Source organism: Sminthopsis crassicaudata, chromosome 5 (assembly GCF_048593235.1).
Source record: "Sminthopsis crassicaudata isolate SCR6 chromosome 5, ASM4859323v1, whole genome shotgun sequence".
NCBI lineage: Eukaryota > Metazoa > Chordata > Mammalia > Dasyuromorphia > Dasyuridae > Sminthopsis > Sminthopsis crassicaudata.
In genome coordinates this window covers 107,193,596-107,217,994 of record NC_133621.1, presented here as the reverse complement: position 1 = coordinate 107,217,994, position 24,399 = coordinate 107,193,596, and the positions used below count along the sequence as shown (strand labels likewise).

The 24,399-nt window shown below is 33.2% G+C and overlaps 1 protein-coding gene across 1 annotated transcript in view; it reads left to right on the top strand.

Annotated features, from left to right (window-relative positions):
* Positions 1-21,968, top strand: part of NUP205 (nucleoporin 205) — a 77,820-nt gene extending 55,852 nt beyond the window's left edge. Inside the window, 10 exon segments of the mRNA XM_074267835.1 lie at positions 1,243-1,381; positions 3,943-4,069; positions 8,203-8,279; positions 10,533-10,658; positions 10,816-10,939; positions 14,482-14,648; positions 15,744-15,867; positions 18,542-18,670; positions 19,565-19,638; positions 21,110-21,968. Of these exon segments, the coding sequence (XP_074123936.1) occupies positions 1,243-1,381; positions 3,943-4,069; positions 8,203-8,279; positions 10,533-10,658; positions 10,816-10,939; positions 14,482-14,648; positions 15,744-15,867; positions 18,542-18,670; positions 19,565-19,638; positions 21,110-21,262 (1,240 nt within the window). The 3' untranslated portion in view covers positions 21,263-21,968.
* The last annotated feature ends 2,431 nt before the right edge of the window (positions 21,969-24,399 follow it).

The following is a 24,399-nucleotide window of genomic DNA, read 5'->3' as shown; positions in this document are numbered from 1 at the left end:
ATTTGTAAAGAGGGAAATGTTTATGAAATATTTATGAAACAAAAAAGTAATCACATAACTTTCAAAATAACTTTCCCAAAAGAAAATTAAAACTTGACCAAAATTATCTATTCCTTTGTTCTTTTTACTCTTATTTAATAATGCAGTTTTCATTATCAGAAAGAACATTTGAGTTGCAAGAGAATTTGATTTTTATGTGAGAAGATATTGTTTGCATTCTGGTGAGCCATTAAGTTTTGTTCCACTAAATAATAGCCATTTATCATCATCTCTTAATCTTTGATAATACCAAAACTTAATGGCTTAAATAATGGTCAAAAGTTTTTGTTTAGGAATTCATCATTTTCCCAAATTCAACATTTCAACATTTCATGTTGAAATGTACTCAACTATTTGCCAAGTCTTAAATTTTATGTTTTCCATCGAATTTTATTACATTACTCAATTGTCTTTTAGTTGGTTACTTATTTTAGTTTCAGCTTGGGTACAAAAAGTATTTTCTAAAACTCACCTACAATTTAGTTTATTAAACTGCATGTTTCTTCCTATTTTAAGTTTAGTTGGTCTTTTTAATAGAGTGAGGTTCCTGTTGCTAAATTGGAAAAGTTTTTAGATCATCTGCCCCTCTGTCCAAATTTTAGATTGGCAGAGGTATTATGATCATTTATATCTTGTAACCTTCAAGATTAGATCTCAAATTATTTTCCAATTCTACATTAACTTTCTTGTCATCTTAATAATTTCAATAGAGTCTGAGAAGACATCTTATTAGAACTCATTAATAAAGAATACAGAAATATTTTGAAATCAAGAATGGGGGAGGGAAATTAGGAAGTGATTTGTTTTTAATATTTTTGGGATAGTATCTGCATAAACCTGCAATGTAATTATAGTGGAAAATTCAAGGTTTTATGAAATTTCTTTCTTTTAAAAATTTTTTTCTTAAAAATTCATAATAATAATTATGATTGAATATATAGTTTAGGTAAGAGCTTTTTTCCTTTGATCTAGATTATATTTCCTTCCCATTTTAGTATGTGTGCTGTTAAAGCAAGCACTAGCAATGTAAATCATACCCTTTTGTCTCTATGAAAAACAATAATAGAAATTCATAGCTTAATTAAATCATCTTTCTATCATTTGTTTTGTAAATTCCATCAATCTGAATATAAAAATGATCTTTTTTTTTTAAAGTGTAACCTTCTTGTCATATTGTTTTTGTTTTTTTTGAAATGTATAAAGATTATTTGGCATAAGAGAACCTCCTGTATTCATTCCTGCCCCTGTGGACCGATATCGCCAAATTCTTCTTCCTGCTCTCCAGTTGTGCCAGGTCATCCTCACATCTAGTATGGCTCAGCATCTGCAGGCGGCAGGACAGGTAAGAAGGATTTTAGAATTTTGGAATCAGAATTAGTTAACATGCATTTATTATGTATCTGTTATATGCCAGAAATTGGTCTGACCAAGATTCTTGAATTACAGAACAAAAAGGATACTGTCTTTACTCCAAAGAACTATAGCATTGTCTAATCCTCTCATTTTATGGATGAGCAAGTAAAGAGAGATCAATTGACTTGTGTAGGTTTCATGAGCTAGTTTTTTTTTACTGTTAGTATTATGAGTTTGTTAGATGTGATATTGTGATTAGTGGACAGAGCAGTTAAGTGGAATAGAGTAGATATGAGGATCTCAGAGATATATATATATATATATATATATATATATATATATATATATAGGGAATAAACTATTTTAAAATTTTTGAGGAAAATTTTAATAAACAATATTCCATTTAATTCAATTAATGTCCCTTTCAACCCCAATTGAAAAAAGAAAGGAAAAATAAAACCCTTGGAAGAGATATACATGGTTTAGCAAAACATTCTAGTATTGTGTATGTTAGGAAAAATGTCTCAACTACATTCTCCCTGTCAGCAAGTGGATGACGTATTTTATCATGAGTCCTCTGGAATTGTTGTTGGTCATTACATTGATCCCAATTATTTTTCTTGATAGTAATAGTATTAGAGTATTGTTTCTCGGTTCTGTAGAGTATATAATTACATTCAGTTGCAGATTGAGGGAGATATATTGAGAGACTGGCCATGGGTAGCAGATGACTACTGAATCAGGAAGAAGAGACACAAGCTGGTCATATTGCCTATATGAACCTGGACAAATAAGTCTCCTAACCTTTCATGGAGTTGCAAAATAATTTCTCAGCTGTATTTGTTGAGCAATTTTTTCTCAAAGTTCCTTTATGCTAATGAAATAACATACATCTCAACTCTGTATTTAGTATTCTGTATATTTCTGTATATTTGTTTTGGTATAGAAGATGTTTTTTATTTTTTTATTTTTTATTTTTTTTAATTTTTTATTATATATATATTTTTTATAATATTATCCCTTGTATTCATTTTTCCAAATTACCCCCCCTCCCTCTATTCCCTCCCCCCGATGACAGGCAATCCCATACATTTTACATGTGTTACAATATAGTCTAGGTACAATACATGTGTGTGAATATCATTTTCTTGTTGCACAATAAACATTAGAATCCGAAGGTACATGCAACCTGGGCAGACAGATATTAGTGCTAACAATTTACATTCACTTCCCAGTGTTTCTTCTCTGGATGTAGCTACCTCTGTCCATCATTGATCAACTGGAAGTGAGTTGCATCTTCTTTGTGTTGAAGATTTTCACTCAGCATCAGTTGATTTAAGTCTCTCCATGCCTCTCTGTATTCCTCCTGCTGGTCATTTCTTACAGAGCAATAATATTCCATAACCTTCATATACCACAATTTACCCAACCATTCTCCAATTGATGGACATCCATTCATCTAGAAGATGTTTTTAAAAAAGCCTGATCTCCAGATAAATGAGTTATTACTATATAGGATATGGTTCTTGCCCTTGAGAAACCTAGATTTTTCCTGGGGAGTCAATTAAGGAGCAATTTGTCATAAAATATTATGGAGAACAGGGATTGGAGATGATAATGGAATATTGTGGACATAGCTGATATATATTTAGAGGGGACTTGAACCCAGATCTTCCTGACTCCAATCTATCCATTAAGTCATACTGCTTCATTGTAACACAAGTTACAAGATAAACAGTAAAGGTAAAAAGCAGAAAAACCAGACCCAGACTTCCCAGCTTAATGCCTACTCCTGCAAGGCTAAATTGCAGTAAATTCTTTTGCACTCTTCCTCTGATTCTTTTTTTTTAAATTTCTATCCTTAAAATGTCTTAATCTATAAGATTGGAAGTGTCAATTGGTTAAATCTATACCATCAACTCCAGGAATACTAAAAATAAGTTTTATTTAAAAATAAAATTTGGAGAAAGAAGGACAACCCAGAGAGAGAACTGTGGGAACAGAGTGTGAAACAGACCATAGCATTCTCTCTCTGTCTATTGTTATTTGCTTGCATTTTGCTCTTTCTCAGTTTTTCTTTTCCTTCCTTCTTGATCTTATTTTTCTTATGCAGCAAGATAATTGGATAAATATTTAAACATATATTGGTTCAACATATGTAATATGCCAGCTAGGGGAGGGGGTGAGAGGAAGGAGGGAAAAATTGGGAACAAAACATTAGGCAAGGGTCAATCCTGGAAAAATTACCCATGCATATGCTTTGTAAATAAATAAATAATTGATTTTGAAAAAGAAGAAGAAATGTAAGTGCAAGAGATTTAGTAGCTTTTCTTTCTGTTTGCAGCAGACATTGATATACTTCAGTACAGGGACTTATTAGGAGCTTCCCTACACTGATGAATCATAGATTGGGTCTGAAAAAATTCTTGTGTTTAATAATTCTATTCATTTTATTGAAGGGCAAGGTTAATTGTTACCAAAATTACTTTAATAATTATAAGAAAATCCCTTTCTTGTATTCCTCTTTTTTCCTTTCATTCTTCATCTTAGGTGTTGCAGTTCCTAATCTCCCACTCTGACACCATTCAAGCAATACTACGCTGTCAGGATGTCAGTGCGGGGTCCCTGCAAGAGCTAGCACTCCTTACAGGAATCATCAGCAAAGCTGCATTGCCTGGTGAGCTAATTGTGTTTAATGGACTTTTAGCATTCTTTTGCAGATTCACTGTATGTTTTTAAAATGTTGATGGTGTAGGTGATTTATTTGAAATTGATGCCAGTGAATGGCCTAATGGTCTAAAATGCTAAATCTTTGGCAATATGTTTGGCATATTTGGCAATATGATTTAATTTTCTTTGATTAACTTTAGAAGTATAGTTGTGAAAAAGTGGTAAAAAGCTCTGAATGTAATTATCAAGTGTTTACTGTGTAAGTATCATATTGCATATATATGTAATTACAATATATTATGTATATAATGTATAATAGATGCTTTAGAGATGGAAGTAGAAAACAGTCTAGTTAGGAAAAACTCATACGCACATGTGAGACAACTGGGAAGCAAAGCAAAATTTATGACATCTTAAGACTTAATAGTGTGAATCAGTTCATTTTTCCTCTTCGTACTCTTCCTCCCTTCCCATTCCTCCACCATTGAAAAAGTACATGTGAAGTTAATATAGAGCATTTCCATAGAGGTCATGTTGTGAAAAAATTAGTTAAAAAAGTATGCTTCAATCTATATTCAGAAACAACGAGTTCTTTCTCTAGGTATGGATAACATTTTTCATAAGTCCTTGAGTAGTCTTACATCCTTGTATTACAGAGAATAGCAAAGTCATTCATAGCTGTTCATCTTACAACATTGCTATCACAGTCTCTCAGTATATCCCCCTCAATCCATGAGCTCATGGAGGACTTTGTAGGTTTTCTGAGGGCATCTTGCTCATCATTTCTTATAGACCAATGGTATTCCAACATATTCATATACCACAATTTATTTAGCCATTCCCTGATTGAGGAGTATCCCCTCAATATTGCCTGAGAAAAGAATTGCTATATATTTTACATATTTTTTTTTTTCTCTTTTGGGTTTCATCCCTACTAGTGGTATGGTTAGGTCAAAGGATATTTTATAGCCCTTTAGGCATAGTTTATATCTTTTGATCTTTTATCAATTGGGGATTGGCTCTTAATTTTTTATACATTTGATTTATTTCCTTATACATTTGAGAAAAGAAGCCTTTATCATAGAAACTTGCTTCAAAATTCTTTACCCAATTACTATTGCAAACTTTATTTCTTCTACTCTATTTATTCTATTCTGTCTCTTTCATCCTGTTTTTCCTCAAGTGTTTTGCTTCTGACCTTAAAGCTCTCTTAATATGTCCTCCCTTCAATCGCTTTCCCCTTTCTCATTCCCTTCCCTTCCTACATTCTTATAGGTCAAGATAGATCTCTGTATGTTATTTCCTCTTTGAGCCAATTCTGATAAGAATTCACTCACTTGCCCTTTCCTGCCCTCTCCCCTGCACTGTAAAAGCTTTCTTGCTTCTTTTATGACAGATAATTTATTCCATTCTACCTCTCTCTCTTAACTATTCTTTCAGTCCATTCCTCACTCATCCCTTAATTTTTTCATATTCAACTCACAGCTGTGCCCTCTCTCTCTCTCTCTCTCCCTTCTAACTACCATAATAATGAGAAACTTCTTAGGAGTTACAATTCTCCTTCCATTTAGGAATATAAACAGATAAATCTTATCAAATCCTTTGATTTTCCTTTCCTGATTATCTCCCTATGCTTTTCCTGAGTCCTATATTTGAAAATTAAATTTTATTCAGCTTTGGTCTTTTCATCACAAATGCTTAGATTTTTCTCACTAAATGTTTTCCTTTCCCCCTGAAGGATTATATTCAGTTTTGCTGAGTAGGTGAATCTTAGTTGTATTTCCAACTCCATTCCTTTCTGGAATATCATATTCTACATATTCCAATCTTTTGATGTAGATGTTAAATCTTGTATTATCCTGACTTTCTCTCTGGGTACTTGCAATATTTTCTCCTTGACTTGGGAATTCTGGATTTTGGCTATAATATCCCTGGAAATTTTCATCTTAGAATCTCTTGCAGGAAATGATTGGTGGATTCTTTCCATTTCTACTTTATTGTTCTAGAATATCAGGATATTTTCCTTAAAAGATGATGTCTACACTCTTTTGATCATGGCTTTCAAATAGACCAATAGTTTTATATAATCTCTCCTGGATCTAGTCAGTTGTTTTTCCAATGAGATACCTCACATTATTTTCTATCTTTTCATTCTTTTGGTTTGTTTCCTGATTTTTCTAAGCTTCCATTTATTCAATTCTAATTTTTAAGGAATTATTTTCCTCAGTGAACTTTTGTACCCCATTTCCCAATTGGCCAGTTTTGATTTTTAAGGCATTCTCTTCATTAGCTTTTTGTATTTCCTTTTCTGTATCATTTTTATTTTTTTCCCAATTTTTCCTCTGCTTCTCTTATGAGCTCTTTCATGACCTGATTTCTTATTTTTTGAACTTTCTTGTTACCATTGTATGATCATAATCCTTTCCTGTTGTTTCCCCAGCCTATTACTTGGCTTTTAACTTTTTGTTGAAGTAATGTCCTAAACTTCAGGGGTTAAGGGCAGCTGTTTTCAGAGATGCTTCAAGGGACTTAACTATAGGTTTTTTTTTTTCCCCCTGGCTTAGAGGGGGGGTGAGGAGGGTCCCTGCTTTACTGTGGCTATTAAGTTTAATGGGCTAAGCAACAAAGTCCTTCTTCAGTGCTAATAAAAAGACCTCCTATGGGCGGAAGTCTGTGGAAACTGCTGCTGGTACTGTGACTAGTGTCCAGTTCTGGTTTACTGGACTCCCAAAGCCCTCTTATCCCTTTTGCCAACTCTCCCAGTTGTTTTTAGTATCCTTGAGCTTAGAGGTCCAGAAACTGCCACTGATTCAGAGTAGGGCACCTGCCCTACTGGTGCTTGAGCTGGGGCTAGATCTATGCTGGACTTCTATCCCAGTGGACAGACCTTTCCTGTTGACCCCGTTGTCTTCAGCTTAAAAGTTATGGATTCTGATGCTTTAAAATGAGTCATTTAAAGGAGTTTGGGGCCTTTACTCTGCCATCATGGCATTCTGCACCTTAATAAATGATTTTTGAATGTCCTTTGAATGTGGGTTTTATTTCTCCAAGTTGATAAGTATTTTTAATGAAAATTTAAAGTGTTAATGTCTTAGATTATTGTAATAGTTTCCTGATGGGTTTCCCTTATTTGGGTCTCTTCCCTCTCTAATCCCATCTACACACAGCTGATACAGAATTATTCCTGAAGCACATTTCTATCCAAGACATTAATTACTCTTTGCTTATTAGATGATCCTATGAATAAACTCCAGGGGATCCCTGTTAATTTTAGGATTAACTATATATTAATTATATATATAATATATTATATTTCATTTACCCCTCTCTAATCTTTTTCAACACATTGCTTTCCTTCCCACACTACAGTGCAGCCAGACTGGCCAGCCAACTCTTTCTTCTCTACAAGCTCTTCCCATGCCAGAAATAAATTCCTCACCTCCACCTTTTAGAATCATTAGTTTTTTTCAAAACTCATCTTAAATGCCAATTCCTCCATGATACCTTCCTTTTCAATTACCCTGTGACATAGAGAGCAGATGCTATGTGCTGAGATCTTAGAGGGACAGCATTACTTTGCAGTGATAAAATCACTGCTATATCCATGCTATTATTGGTGATTGGTGTGGAGTAGAAGTCAAAGAGAATGGGGAACCTTAAATTTCTAAAAATGAAGAGGAAGAATATGAAACCTGGTGCTGAAATTGTCCAGAAACCTGGAATTTAATCCATACTGAAAAAAAAATTAGTATTTTAACCTAGAGAAAGAACATTTGTATTGTAGACCTTATAGATGACAAATACTTTAATTCTTACTTTTTGGTGTTTCAGAATGTTCCTTAAAAATAATTTTTCTGCTGAATTTTAATGTCATTAATCTTTGAGATGATGAAAATTTATGAAAAAAAATCTCAACTCTTTAAAAATAGCTTTTTAAAATGGGCATTTTCATATTTCAGTTGTTTATTTTTTTTTAAACCCTTAGATTCAAATATCTATTTTTAAACACTTAGATTCAAATATCTATTTCAAAGGTCTGTCTAGGTTCATTGAGGATGTATAAATATTAGAAATATAATATTTTTCATTTGGTTAATTATAAAATTATAATTAAAAAAAATCTACAAATGTATTTTGTAGGAGTGCTAAGTGAACTAGATGTTGACGTAACTGAAGGGTCTCTGATGGAACTACAGGGTCACATAGGACGATTCCAGGTAATTTATTTTGTTTCTTTTAGCAATAATTGTGCTTGGGATGTAATTTTTTGGTTCCATTACTGCCACTGTGGAAAGCTTTTACTTTGTTTCTTTTGTTAGAAACATGTGTGAAGCCCTGTTCCCCATGTCAAATTTGATTCCCATATTCTAAGTTACTGTATGAGTTTTCTGTGATAAAATTCACATAAAAGTGATTTTTAGTGTATGTACCATGAAGACAGATGATGGACACTATACTTGTTTAATTTTTCTAGTTGCTTTCAGTGTCAGGTCCAGTAGAAAAGTCTGAGGTGTTCATATTAATTACTTTGCCTTGTCAGAGTCATGTTGTGGCCTATCTGCATTCATTCGAAGAAAAATGAGCGCCTTATTAATAACCTTTTTAAAAACGTTGTTACTTAGTCATTCTGCTTCCCTCCAGAAAAGAACTCGTTCTTATAGGGAAGAAAGAAATACAGCTAAGTGCAACAGATACCTGTCAAATTGACAGAAAAGGAAAATAACCATCTCAAAGGGGCTGTGAACAAAAAGGCATGTTAGTACAACATTGCTGCTTCTATGAACTGGTCTGTTCTTGAAAGCAATTTGGAATTATGACCCTGTTATAACCTTTGACCTGGTGATATCACTCTTAGGTGCATACCTCAAAGAAATCAAAGAATGATGGGAAGGGACCATTATTTAATCCCTTGTTAGGTTGGTGAAAATTGGAAACTTGAGGGGATATCTATTAGTTGGGAAATAGCTGAACAAGTTATGACCTATGAGTGTTATAGAATACTGTTATTGATGTAAAAAATGATGAAAGTGAAAGTTTCAGGAGAAAATGTATTGATTCAGAGTATAATGAAATAGTTTTTTTCAGATGTGGCTAATATCCTGTGCATGTTTGTAACTCTTTTTTCATTAGATAGGAGAAAGTAGAAGAGAGAAATTTGAAAAGAAAATTGAAATTAAATTAAAGTTAAAAAAATCAAAAGAAAAAGAAAAATAGTTTAAAAATAGTTAAAATAGATACACTGCTTATATCTGGAGAAGCTGCCTTACTTTATATATACATAGTCTTACTGCTCTCGTTCCCTTTTAAAGAGACTAGTATCTCTGTACTTGTAAAATGTAGCCATGTCTTTTAAATTATTTTATCTTGAAATAATTTCCTTAAACAAGTAATAATGAGTAAAACTAGTTTTCTGTAAAAATACCAATTTATACTTTGGGCTTCAGGGTGTAGTTATTTTTATCAATTGTATGTATGGCATGTATGTATGGCAGATGATTTTTCTCTTCCACTTAGACATATTTGAAAAGCAGATATATCTGTACAATTGATTATGGTAATTTGACTTTAAGGCTTTTTTTTTTTTTTTACTCAAGTATAGATTTTACTCAGGTGGCAGTTTATTTCTTGCCCTTTATTTCTACCCCCCAATACCCAGCAACTCATATGTTTGCTTAATTAAAATGCACTTGTTATCAGAATAAAGAGAAGGCATTTGCTTATTTAATGTGTCATTAGGTAAGCAGTAAGAATGTTAGTTATAAAATCTGTAAGAATCATACATTAGGATCTTAAAATAGACATCCTTGTTAATTTTGGCAAAGTAGGATGTACTGCTAGGATAATAATAGTAACTAGCATTTATATAGTATCTCTAGGTACCATGCACTATGCAGAGAATTTTACAAATATTATTTCATTCCTAAAATAATCTTGTGTGAGGAAGGTGCTGTACTCATTTTACATTTGAGGAAACTGAAGCAAGTGACTTGCTGCCTACATGTGGCAATTAATTTTATATATGTAGACTAGCCATATTGATAACTTGTGGTTAGAACTGTCTGGTCTCCTCATCTCTCTCATTTTAACTATTGCAATAGCCTCCTAATATTTCTCCTTGTCTCTTAAATCTATCCTCCACACAGCTGCCCACATCCCAGTCCAGCCACATTACTCTCATTGCTTCTAGGCATCAAATACAAATATCTCTTTGGTTCTTAGCCTTTCCCTACTTTTCCTTGTTCTGTCTTATTCTGTGGAGTGGCCAGATCAGCTTCTTGCTATTTCTCCCATCTTGACTTTTTTGCACTGGCTATTTCTTATGTCTGAATTGCACTCCCGTCTCCCTCACCCCCCCTTTTAACTTGCAACATTAATACTCTATTCTACATGAATCCTTTTCTAAACTACCTTGTGTTATTCAATGATAATGTTAACTGGAATTTTTTATTCCTTTTTTATTTTTTTTAAAGCGCCAATGCTTAGGACTACTAAGTCGCTTTGGTGGTTCAGACAGACTACGCCAATTTAAGTTTCAAGATGGTGTGGATGGTGATAGAATGAACAAGAGAGATGAGGTTGAACTGGCTATGCAACAGGTAAGGATTTTGGAAGTATTCTTTAAATTGGGAATCAGATAATTTGAAATAGTTTTAGAAATTAAATGGTAGTAATATTATTGGATTTTGGATTTTCCTGATTTGTGTCTTGGTTTTGTTTTGTGTAGTACTTATGCCTACTATTCCTCCATTCTAGATTTGTGCCAATGTCATGGAATATTGCCAGTCACTCATGTTACAGAGTTCTCCAACATTTCAGCATGCAGTGTGTCTCTTCACCCCCAGTCTTTCTGAAACCATTAACAGAGATGGACGACAAGGTGGGAATTGTTAATCTTTTTTTAATAAATTTGGAAACTTGAGTTTCTTTAAATTGTTACAACAAAGTTCTATTTTTATTTTAATGACTGAAATAAAGAACTTAAAGTATATTCTGAATATTTCTTACTGTAAGAGACTATACTGAAATAATTATAAATACAATTGCTTTTTTAAATTAAAATTGTGTAGTTGAATTAGAATAAAAAGGAGAAAACATAATAGTCCTGGGTTTGTGGATTCCAACATAAAGTTATCTTATCTAAGAGCTCTTGGCAAAATTTAAAAAATATTTTAGAGTTAGGGGAAGGTTAAACAGATCCTGGTGTGGTGGGGTTTGGGAATATACATAGGAATAGATGGAATTCATGTATTTCTTGGGCATAGGATAAGAGCTGGTCTTTGATCTGACTGGGGAGAAAACTATCCATAAAAACTATCTATGTGTCAAACTAATCCAATTATTAAAATTTTCTTAGCTTTCCATAATTTGTTCTTTTAAAATTTTTATGGTGATTAAAATCAGTGTTGCCTCTCACACCCTGACTAAGCATTTGACATGCTGGTGATCCAAGCAGGGATGTCGGTATGGTGAAGTTTTGTGTGTGCGGTTAGACTGCTATCTCAGGGTGTGCTCCAGATATCTTTCATTTCATTAAGTGGTAGAAGAAAAAATCAGTAGCAACTTTTGGGAGCTTTGTGTATGCAATTTTACCATGATTCCTAAAACATTTGGGTATTCTCATTTGTGTAAACAAATAATTAGTGAGATACTGAATGAGATAATTCAAACATTCCACTGGAATATATTAACATTGTTGAAATTTAGTTTTCTATTCTCCACTTCCCCTACTATGTATGAATTAAGCTAATTACAGTAACTGTGCCATTATCCAGTGATTCATTTGAAGCATTTCTAGTTTTATTTGCTTGTTGTAAAACTTGTGAGATGTTAGCTCTGATTCTTCCACTAGTTAGCTGTGTGGTCTTAGGCAAGTCACTTTCTCAGGGTCTCTGTTATTTAATTTATAACTTGAAGGAATTGTACAGATTACTTCTAAAGTTCTCTCATTCGATTTCTAAATTGAATGGAAGGCTGAAGAAGTCTCTTAAACCTGTGGAAGACCCAGGTCACTACCTGAAATAAAAATTCTTTGTGCCATGAGGTGAATTGCTTTATTCTTCCTCTAGACAGTTCTGCAGAGAGTAGTACTTATTTGGAATGGATGTGTAATGTATTTGTCTTGGTTTGGTAATTCTACATGCTTTACTTCATCCTACGATCTTTTTTCTATCGTTCTCATAGAAGTGAGAGCAATACTTGTTGTTACCTTATATTGAGGTAGGAACTGGACTTGTAATTTCTTTGGTATGGGAAATACCCAAGTAAGGAAACTCCCTCCAATGAAAACCAGAATTTTCTCTTGACAGAACATCTAGAGGTTAAGTGACTTAGGGTCACAAATAGGGGTCAATGTGTGTTAAGAGGGGTTGAACATGGGCCTTTCTGCTTTAAGACTAGCTATTTCCACTAGAGGTACAATAGTTATTACCCTCATTTTAGAGTTGAGGAACTGAGGCAAACAGGTCATATAATTAATTATCTACAAACAAAAAAAAATTTGCTGGTTCATTATAGCAAAACTGGTGACAATTTTTGTCATTTGACAGGTTTAATATTAATTCAAAATAATTCCTGTTTCATCCCCTAGTTTCAAAGAACAGGAATAAATTTCTCACAAACAAAAGGATAAGAAAAATGAAAATGAATCCTCAAACCAAAACTGTACTTATATGAATACAAAACCTAACTTAGAAATCAACTGTTTTTCACCTTGGAAAAAAATCAAAATGGGTTCACTACTGCCTACAATTCACTCCTGAGATGCTTATTGTGTCTTTTCTATTTTAATAGAAAGCCAGTTTTTATCCGGTGAAAAGAAAATGAAGGGAAGGGGGGGGGGATAGACTGTTAACTGAAATATGAATTTTCGCTTTGGTATAAATTACAAGCAGATTTTGAAAGGTGAAAAAGGTTTGAAAAGTGAAAAAATCTCCAAACTTGTTCCCAAACTCTTCTGAAGAATGGAGACTAGAACTGGGAATTGTGTGTATACTCAGTGGAGTTTCATCTACAGTTTGTTTATTTGAGGAAATAAAATAAATCCTCAATAAAGATTTTTTTAAAAAATCCATTCTAAACTCATTTTTGATTTAAGGATTTATTACAATTTTTCTTATCCTTTGGTTATAAGATATTTATTCCTCTTTCTTGAAACCAAAGAATGAAACAGGAATAATTTTAGATTAATTTGGATTAATATTAAATCTGTCAAATGACAAAGATTGTCACCAGTTTATACTGAACCATAGATTTTTTTTCTTACGATAAGTTTGTAGATTCTTAGGTTATGTGACATGTTTGCCTCAGTTTCCTCAGCTGTAAAATGAGGATTATAACTTCACAAGGTTGTTGTGAGGATCAAATAAGATAGTATTATATAATAAGATAGTAATCCCTAACATAGTAGGGATTTTTACTTACCTCATTGCCACAACTATTTACTTTCAAGTTGGATAAAATGGAAGTTACATGTTTTCTAACATTGATAATTTACCTATCCTTATACAGTGTTTCTTGCCTATTGGGAACAAAATGGCCTCTCTCTTCCTCTCCAAAATGAAGTAATATAAACAGAAAGTAAAGAATATCTTTAATATAATAATCTGAATGAGAAAATTAGAGATGAATCCTGCACAAATACATTTCTAGAATCTTGGGTGTTGGAGGGTATATTCGAGAGCATCTAGTCCAGTGTGTATGTAAATTCTACAATATTCCTGACAAGTGATAATCTAAGACCCTTATGTAAAAAACTCAGTGCCTTTTATATTGATCCTAAATTTTCCTCTATTTAACTTTTATCCATTGATCCTGTTTTTACCCTTTAGAGTCGAGGAAAGCAAGTATAATTCCTCTTCTATACGATATCCTTTCAAATACTTGAAGGCAACTTTCATATTCCCAATCTTATCTTCTCTAAAGTGAAATTTCTAGTGAGAACATTATGGTAGAGAAAGAACATTAGATTTGGAGTTGGAAGCCTGCTTTAATTCTTATTAGCTGGGGGGTCGTAGACAAGAACCTCAATCTTTTCATCTATAAAATGAGGACAGTAATTCCTCATGTAATTCCTCCTTTCTTGATAACTTTTCTTGAAGAATTTTTGTGAGGATTAAATGATACATTTTCACTTGTTTTGAAAAACTGCAAAAAAAAAAAAAAGAAGTGAAATATAAATATCAGCTTTATTGTGATACAAGATTTTCAGTTCCCTTACCATATTGGTTGCCCTACTTTAATTGTTTTTAGTGGTATATAAGTAAGCACATTTGTCAGTAGGAATATAGTAACTGTCTTTTTAAAATGGCACCTCTTCATTTTGATGGAGTTTCCCATGTAATGGTATTGGTTATTATAGATTCTGATTAGTGTACCAATATATTTGTGGGTTAAATATTCTCTTTTGTCATTTCTACTTAGACACTCAAGCTCCAGTAGTTCCGTATTGGCGTCTCCCTGGCTTAGGCATTATTGTCTACTTGCTGAAACAAAGTGCTAATGATTTCTTCACTTATTATGACAGTCATCGACAGAATGTCAACAAACTACAAAATGTAGAACAGCTTCCCCCCGATGAGATAAAAGAGGTGTGTATTTTATAATAAACTGCCTAGTGTTAGTGGGAAAAAAGAAATTGAGAAAAAATATTTTCTTGCTAAGGTATTGTTCTTAACTATAATTAATGATATCATAGTAACAAATATGATAGAAGGAAAGTGACTTTAAAATGAGGAGACTGGTTCTTATGTGCAGCTTATGGATTCACTCTCAAATATTAGAATAGTACCTTATTATAAAAAAAAAACAACTATTAGTTCGTTAATAAAATGTGACATGGGGAACACCTTTTGGAATCCGCCTGTTAATCTGTGGGAAATTGTGTTTTTGATATTTTTAGTAATTGTAGTCTAAAGTCTTTGTTGAAGAATTTTTTGTTAGGATTTTTAGGTAGCTGCCTTTTCTTTAAAGGTAAGCTTTTTTTTAAGCTTTCTATGTATCTTTATTATTTTCATTAAAGTGTTTACAGTCTAAATAGGATATCTTATGAAAATGTACATTTTGCTCATGGGTTCTTTTTTCAGCTAAAGGTATTAAATTAAATTAAATATCATCTTACAATGTTTGTTGTAGAAAATAATTCATTTTTGCAAATATGTACCACATGCCCATATGTATATGATATTATGTTAGGTGTAATGAGCAATATAAAGAAGTCTGACAGAGCCCTGAGCTCCTGACATACTGACATGAAAAGTTAAATGGTACCATATAGCTCTGTTGAGTAACTTTGAAGCCAGTCGCACTTGATAGCTAAGGTTTGGATATTTTAGTTCTTAGTGTTTGTGTTGTTTATTTATAAGTAAAGAGCCAGTTTACACAACAAGCTACACATTAAGTACCACCAACTCTCTGGGAAGAAATCAATAAATTCAAGTGGTAGAAAAAGTGAATACAACCAACCCCACCCCCGTTAGAACAGTTTGAAGTTGGTGAAAAGCAATGAGCAGTTGTCAGCTCTAAAGGTAGGAACCAATGATCCTAGTGACTATTTTGCTTAAGTCTATGGTGCTGTCTTTTGCTTGTAGCATTTTTGTGCTAAAAGCACTACTTTGCATCTACTGGATATGCCATGAATATTTTCTGGACTTGTACTATATACTTCATGACGTTTCTCTCTGCAGTTGTGCCAGTCAGTAATGCCAGCTGGAGTTGACAAAATCTCCACGTCCCAGAAGTACATCTTGGGAAGACGGCGTTTGGTGAAGTTGATCAACAATAGAGCCAAACTGCTCTCCCTTTGTTCTTGTATCCTTAATCAAATAATTGGCAAGCCTTGGAAGTAAACCTGTTGATCTGCTCACTATGAATGTTTATTTGCTCTCTCACTGTAATTTAATTTAATTTAATTGAAATTTAATTGAAAGTAATTAGGGTTTTGTTTTTTCCTGATCCATTCTCTATGTGAGGGACATTATGATGTAATAGTACATTGGCTGTGCATTCTGGAATATCAGAGTTCACATCTTGCCTTTAACCCTTACTAGCTGGGGGACCTTGGACATATATCACTTCAGATTTTTAGCACTTTTAAGTTAGTAATGGTTTGTAACATGCCCTGGGAGAGGAAGTTCACCAGCTATGGGTCTTTGATGATGGTGCATATTTATGTATTTTCTTAAAACCTTTCAACTCAGTATATTATGAGTTTCCTACTGAAATATATTCAGACAGGGAGTGTCAACAAAGCATCTAGACCCTGACTATCTCAGAATAAAGTTTCAAACATTGGGGAAAATGTTGAAGTGAAGCTAGGAAGGCATCCTCCCACAGCCATGATTTGTCAGCTGAGTCTTGCTTATCTGTGAGGTGAGGGCAAGCCCAACTGGGATCTTCACAGTTACAGTTATTTGTTGATGAGGGTTGCAAGTAAGCCTACCCTTTTCCTTTTCTCTCTTGAATTCTTTTTTTTTATATATTGATCTTTCTCTTTGCAGCCAGAATCTTTTTTTTTTTTTTTTTTTTTTTTCTTTCACTTGAAAAAGCAATTGTTTCTTTATCAGGATAGGAATGAAAATACAGTCCCCTCTTCTTTCCAACAACTTCTGCCTTGTGCTGGGCCATCTTCTCTTCCTGAAGGACATGCTATTTAAAAAGGAAACTTTTTCAGGGGGTATCAAATGTATGATTTTACACATTTAATGTGTTTTTCTCCAGGTGAGTGTAGGACAGAAGTTAAAATTTTAATGGAAAACATAAGTTTTTTTTCTGGAAAGAAAATTATAAGGAGTCTTCCTTTGATCTATTTTGTTTTTAACCCCATTAAGATGAAATGACTTACTTAAAATTATTAAGTCAAGGTGATATTGTTCATATGATTTTACCCTTTGGCTTGTTAGGAACTGTCTTTTAATAATATATTGCAGCTAAGAAGATTAACAGCTTCCTTTCTATCTGTCTTCTATTTCTCTCCTCTTTGAAAAATAGCACTAAAGGCCTGAAAAGATGGCAATGACAATAAGGTCAGTTGGTCACACATAATTGAAACTATATCATACATAATTGGAACCATAACAAGCAACAAGTAGTCTAAAGATGTATGGACACTACATATTCACTGTTTAATCTATCAACAGGTTGTTGAACTTTTGTCTTGAGGGATTAACTATGGTACAGTGAAGTATTATGTTAAGGCCATGTAATCTGGTTTGTGTAATTGTGCAGATTTTTTTCTAAAACAGTTGAATTTATTGAGTACTGACTTGTGTCCTTGTCCTTGCCTTCAAGTAATTATTTATCAGGCATAAAAGAGATGACGATCAGATTTTGTATCAGACTTGGATAAAGAATAGGATGTATGATTATCAAGTCTACAGATGATACAGAAGTGGAGACGTTTAGATTAACATGTTGAGTGACTGAATTTCATTAGAACACTAAGTTGAAAGAAGAAACTTGAGCAATTTGCTGAAGATAAGATGAAATCTAGTAGAGATAACTAAAATTCCACACATGTTAAAAACAAATCATTCCCTTTCATTGAAGTTTTCATTATGCTTTTTTTAAAAGAAAAGCTCTGGGAAGATGAGGATAGTTTTTGAGAAACTGAATGAGACAAATCTTCTTTGACTTAAATTTATTAAGCCCCTTCTGTGTGCCAGATGCTGTGCCATGTACTTTACAAATATTATCTTATTTGATCCTTACAATACCCCTGAGAGGTTAAGTGCTGAGGGGGTTTGAATAGAGCCTGTTCTGAGTGGGCTTAATGGGCAATTGGAGTATTATATGTAAGTAAAAGTCTTGTAATTACCATTATTTCTTTCTCCAAGCCACTCAACACAAGAAAAATAGTATAGTGTATTGAAACTAATAGTGTTGATTGTTGATTGTGAAATTGGTTAAAAATTATTTGGGCTCCTGAAACAGAGATAGGAAGTTACAAACATCTGAGGGACAAAGAGCCCTAACCATGCTTATGATTCCCATTAGGCTACTTTGCATCTATGTGTAACTCTTTGGTTCTTCCTGTAATACTACTACTTGTCTATCCTTGGACAAGATTTTCCTCCTAATCCCCAGATCTCCAAGCAAGATACTTCCCTCACTGATAATACTGCAAACCACTGTTCAGTAACAAAAATAGCTAAATGAGTCATTTTCCCATTTTCAACATTGTGTCATCTTAAAAACTTAGCATAGTTTTAACTGAAGAGTAGAAAAGACTAATAGCTGCATTATCATGTATGTATGTGTGTATGTGTTTATGTGCATTTACTATTTAATTATTATATGTGACTTCCCCCCACTATGAGAATAGTGCTACTACTGCATCATATCTACAGTAGTAGTAATATTTTTAAAAGCTTATACTCTAGCATACTCTAGCATACACTATATAACTATATAAATCAGAAAATCCATTTTAAAAAAAAAAATCACTAATAAAATTGTTTTCCTTGACATGAGGTCATACTTATAGATATCATAGAGACTTGTTTATTTATTTTTTGGCGCCATTTAGAATACTATCTATTACGGTGCACTCCCACTGATTCACAAGATTCTCTACTGGCTTCTACGGGTACATTTAAAAGTAGGAGGTTACAAGGTAAGACTTATTCTGCATGTGCATTATTACATTATCACATAATAAAACTTAAATTCCTACAGAGAATGAAATTTGTAGTTTGACAAAGCAATTTTGACTTTTTTTGTGGAATTAGCACATTACAAGCTAATATTTCTCCAGTTTTTTTAGTTCTGTCTTATTTATCTGAAAAGTATTTTGTAGTTGTGTTCATATAGTTCCTGCTTTTGTCTTGGCAAATAGACTCCTAGATATTTTATATCACTGGATTTTTTTTTTTTTTTTTTTTTTGGCCTTTTAACGAATTTTTTCCCTGTTGATTTGTGTGATAGGCTTTTAGATCAGGCTTTTAGCAAGTAACAGTTTTAACTTTACTTTGGAATACTTTAGAATCATAGTGAAGAATGAGGAAAGGACAATTTTTTGCCTCTGTCTTAGGCCAGAATAGAGAGTATAGAGCTCTGGGCAAATAAGTAGCCAAAGGCTAGTTACATGCCTCACTTGCCTTGCAGGTGGCTAAATAAGATGTATGTACCACTACAGCATTCTATCTCCAGATCCTTGAGCTAACATTTGCCCAGTTTACTTGTTCTGACCTTTTCTACTCCCGTATTGTACTCAAGACCATTCATGAACCTTTTATGTTTGTATCCTTCAGTTGTGGATTGACCTCTGGATATAAATTCATACAGGGCCTTGGCATCTGACTGGCTAATAAAATGCTTTATAGATGCTGCTCTCTATAATAATTGGAAATATAATCAGCAACACTTTTATCATATGCATTTTTGCTTTCATAGAGGTAGGTCTAGAAGTACAAAGCAAGTTTCATCTCTTGGGTAACAAATCATAGTATCTAAAATCTTTATTCAAATAGGTATATAATAAAAGTTAAAAAAACCCTTTTATTTCTAGATGCTTTCACTTCAGAGACAAATTTGGATTTCAGAAGTGGGTTGACTCGAGTGAGCCAGCACGATATAGAGCAGGTAAGGAACATTCTAAAGATACTCAAATTGGGAAGAGACTAAATCATTTTAAGTGGGCTGACAGCATACTTAAATCTTAGGTACTTACTAATTTTTTATGACTTGCTTGAAAACTGGTCTTTGTGATAAAACACCTTACTTTACTATAGTTATTTTATAAGAGCAACACTCTTATATTTTATATATATTTATATATATAAAATATATATATTTATATATATATTTATATTTTATAAGAGCAACACTATTGTGTATTCTTTGCTTAATTTTAGATATGCCACATAAATATATAAGAAGCAATCTGGCCTAATGAATAGGAGGCTAACAGTGAAATCTGGAAGAGTACCTACGTCACACATATGCGTGTTTGTGCATATACACTCAAATAATTGACAGTATTATTGAAATTAGGGTGCAGTTCTAGATCAAGAGGAGGTGATTAAGCTTTGTATTCATGTCTTAGTTGCCATGCTGAAATCTAGACCTGACTATAGTTATGTAAGTCTTATTTGCATGTGGTTGGCCAGACTAGATTTGTGATGCCATATCAGTTAGAAGTTTGACTGTATGTAGGATTGTAGATTTTATGTTAGTATCATAGAGTTAAAGGAAGGGGAGAAATGGAACAAGAATTTATTAAATATCTACTGTGTATTAGGCACATAGCCAGATACTATGCTAACTGCTTTTACAAATACTATGTCATTTGATTCTCAGAGCAACCCTGTGAGGTGGAGAAAAACTGAGGCAGACAGAGTGCCTTGCCTGGGGTCATACCACTAGTAAATGTCTAAAACCATTTAATTCAGATCTTTCCCTTTCCAGTCCTTGCTCTGTACTACTTAGTTGCCTAAATAAGAAATAAATATAAATAAGCATTGAATTTGTAATCAATACTTAAAGCAGTCTTAATAAACACACAAATGTTTGATGTGCTGTGCCTTATTTGTAAACATCTATACATAGTATGAATTGGTCTTTTGTGCACGTAGTATCCCTGAAAAGTTAGATAAAATTGGTGACAATAACTAGCATTGCAGATATTGGACTGAGCTGGCTTGGGAGTCAGAAAGATATGGTTAAATCCGACCTGACATATTTTTTCCAGTGACTAATGACAAATCACTTAACTGACCTGGGCAAATAAACCAGTCTGCAAATGTCAGATGCTCTTAGAAGGTTCCTAAACTGATACAATCAGAGATTTAGACAGTAATATAACCCATTATATGTGTAATTCATGTTAAAAATAGTTGACATCCACTTTCCAATCTAAACTTCCCACCCCATATCCCAACCCTATCATATTATTAATTATTGGGGTAGAAAATGGAGGATATGAATGTGAATGTAAAATAAACTTCGATATATACAAAAGAACCAAATTGGTCTAGAAATTTCTGAGCTATATTAAAATGTGAAATGCCCTTTACATTGCCATTTTAAGAAATGCCTTTTTCATTTCTTCTAGCTTCAGATTGAAGCCATCAATGTCTTTGGTGAATCACTGCAAAAGAAGCTTCTGGATATTGAAGGATTATACTCCAAAGTTCGATCCCGCTATTGTTTCATACAAGCACTTGTCAGGCGCATACGTGGCTTATTAAGGATGTCAAGAGGCTGAAAGACTCTTTGTATTACTTTCTTCCTGAACATATGAAATGGGGGGACATCCTTAATTTCAGTTTTATAGACCAGTTTATTTCTAAATTATGGCCAAAAAATATTTTCATACTTTTTTTCTTATACAAAAAGGTTTTCTGCATAATTCCCACCTTGATTTCCCATCAGTAAAAATAAAAATTAAAAGAATAAAGTTTTTTTTTTTTTAAACAAATGGACCTTCCATCTTTTGAAAAATGATCTAATAACTGATCTTTGGGAAGTGGGAACGTTGGGAGGGGTAGGCAAAAAGAAAAATTCTATATGTAAAACAAAAGGTGTATTGTTGAAATTTTGGATTTTCCTTCATTCTAGTAAAGCTATAGTTCTGCTGTTTTCCATGCTCATTTTTATCCTTGGGAGTAGGAATATGGATAAATAGCCATACTATTTTATAAATTAAGCCTGTCTTTGAATAGTATGCTACAAAAATATAAAACCACTCTTTTTCAGTAATAATTTGTGGGCTTAAAGTATATATTGTTATGCATATAACTAGAGAAATAAGTATTTGATATTTGTTTTTCAAAATTTGTCTTGAAATTTCCCAAATTAACTATTTTTTATGTCATATACCATTAACTTGATGGAAATAACCAATTTCACATCACTTCTCTATATCTGGTCATACTTTCTGTCTAGTAAAAATGCTTCTTTCTTCATTTCAATCTCTCTGTTCTGGTCTAATATTTCAGAAATACTGCTGAGAAGAAGCAATAGCTCCTTCTAAACTCAGGTAAGCAAAGAAAATGAAAACTTTGCTTCCAGTGTTAACAGATTTTCATGATACTTCAGAAGGCTTAAAATAACTTCAGCAGATGCTTAGCAAAATGCCTTTGTATCTCTCAAATGATTATTTTGGAATTATTTTGGATGCCCAGAAAGGCTGGTAAGATTTAGGAGGGAGAACTTTCAGATAACAGCAGAAAGATCAGAAAGGCAATGGTGGTGAGGATGAGGCATGTTAAGTGTCACTGAGTAGACTTGTTTGTCTAGGCTTAGAGGATTTTATGGAGGATAAAATTGGACAACATGGCTCACCCAGTGCAGGACAAAGCTGTATAAAAAGTACCTGGAAGAGGGAGAGAGGCATCCTGATGTGGCGAATTTGGAAATTCTGGTTTCAAGTCCTGTCTCTGACAAATAACTTAGGTAGATCAGCTAACTTCTCGCTGTCCTCGCTAATTGCAGAATTGTTGCTGATCCATATTGTTAAAGGGTATTGAAATTTAAAAAATCCAGAGCCAAAACAAAAACAAAATTAGGATATAATAATTGAGCTGGTAAGAATCCCTTGCTTAACTTAAAAGAATCTTGCTAACAAATAGACATATTTAAAAGCAATTTAATTGAATTCTTATGATTTAAAATACCATTTGCAATTGCAACCCATTGTCTTCTGGCAAAAATATTGAAATCACCAGAAAAAAGACAGAAAGGAGAAAAAGTAGAGAAAGAAGGAAAGCAATTATTTGGTAACTTTACTTAAGTGATAAAATTTATTTCCTACTGAGGCTGGATAAATGAAGTACTTGTTTGTATATTACCGGTCAATTGCTGCTTGTACATTTTTGTCACTTTTAAGTTCATTTTTTCAGGCAAAACCATACAAAGGTTAATTTCCTGGGTTTGTAATTTTGTTTTAAGTACTTGAGGACCATTGGTGAAAAGAAGTCTGTTAGCTTCTCTTCTGTGGAATCTTTAGACCTGACCAGCCTATCTGTCTCAACCAGTTTTATTTGGAAACCCAACTCCTAATAATGACAGCCTGAGTAACTTGGCAACACTCACCACTGGGGAGGAGGAAGCTAACCCTATTATATGTAAAGTAAGTTTGAGTTTGGATGAGAAGGTCTCTACTCTTTATTCTGCATTAACTTTTCTCCATTGTTTTATACAATAGATGTTCTAAAATTGTTTAAGTTATTGAATAACAGCAAATAAAATTTCATTTTCTCTAATACCTCATGGCACTGTGGACGTAGCCTGGATTCTTGAAGGCATGTTAGCCAGAATTTGGTAGATATTTCCAAAATGAAAAATCAAATGGAGAGGGATTGGTGGAAGAACCCCTTTTATGGATGATATCGTAAGTGATTTTTCTGAAGTCCCACAAGTATTAAGTGGCAGAGGTAGTCTTGAATTCTGGACTTCATACTTCACCAGAGCAGCTGCATACCATGGTCATTAGAGTAGAGCACTTAGAATCAGGAATACCTGAGTTCATATTGTGCCTTGGACATTCCCTACTATTATGACCTATGAAAGTCCTTAACTACAAATTCCTGTGATGTAAAATGGGAATAATGTTTTTAGTGTTGTTATAAAGATAAATGAGTTAACATGTAAATTTTGTTTTTGTTTTTGTCTATAACAATTCATTTAAATATATGCTGAGCTTTAAGGATACAAAGATATTATTGCAATAACTTCCTGATTAGGTTTGATCTCAGTTCTCCATTCCATTCTTAATACCATTCTCAAGTATTCCTAAAGCACAAGTTCTACATTGTCATTTTCTTGCTTATGTATGGAATAGAGAGATAAGGTGAAGAACTTATAGGAATGTATGAATTCTTTTTCTGTATTTTCATTATTTCTGTGTTTCCCCTATGACCTGTATAATATGTGCAGGCCCATATTTACTTGAGCCTTGGCCAGCTATAAACATATTTACTTAACCTGAGCTGATGACATTTATCTATATTTGACATTTATCGATATTTAGTCTATAAGCTTGACCACCATCTGCTTGATTAAGCCTGAAGGCCTGATTTTCTGTTTCCTAGAAATCAGGAGATTTTGGGGAAACAGAAAACTTCCATTCCAATCTCTCCGAATAGCAACAACCAATTAGATGCCTCCCCCTTCCCGTCTCAATATGTACCTTTACTATTCTTTAGCCCTCCTACCATGAGCTTTCTCTTTCTTATCTCGTGATGGGACCACTCATCCTCTGGAGGTTTTTAATAAACAACTTTTCTGCTTTCTATTGAATGATATCTGAGTAGTCATTTTGGGTAAGAGTCCTCTACATCACTCACACTTAGAAAGTTCTAGTGGCTTTCTCTTCTAGATGTTTACTAATTTTTTGTGTGT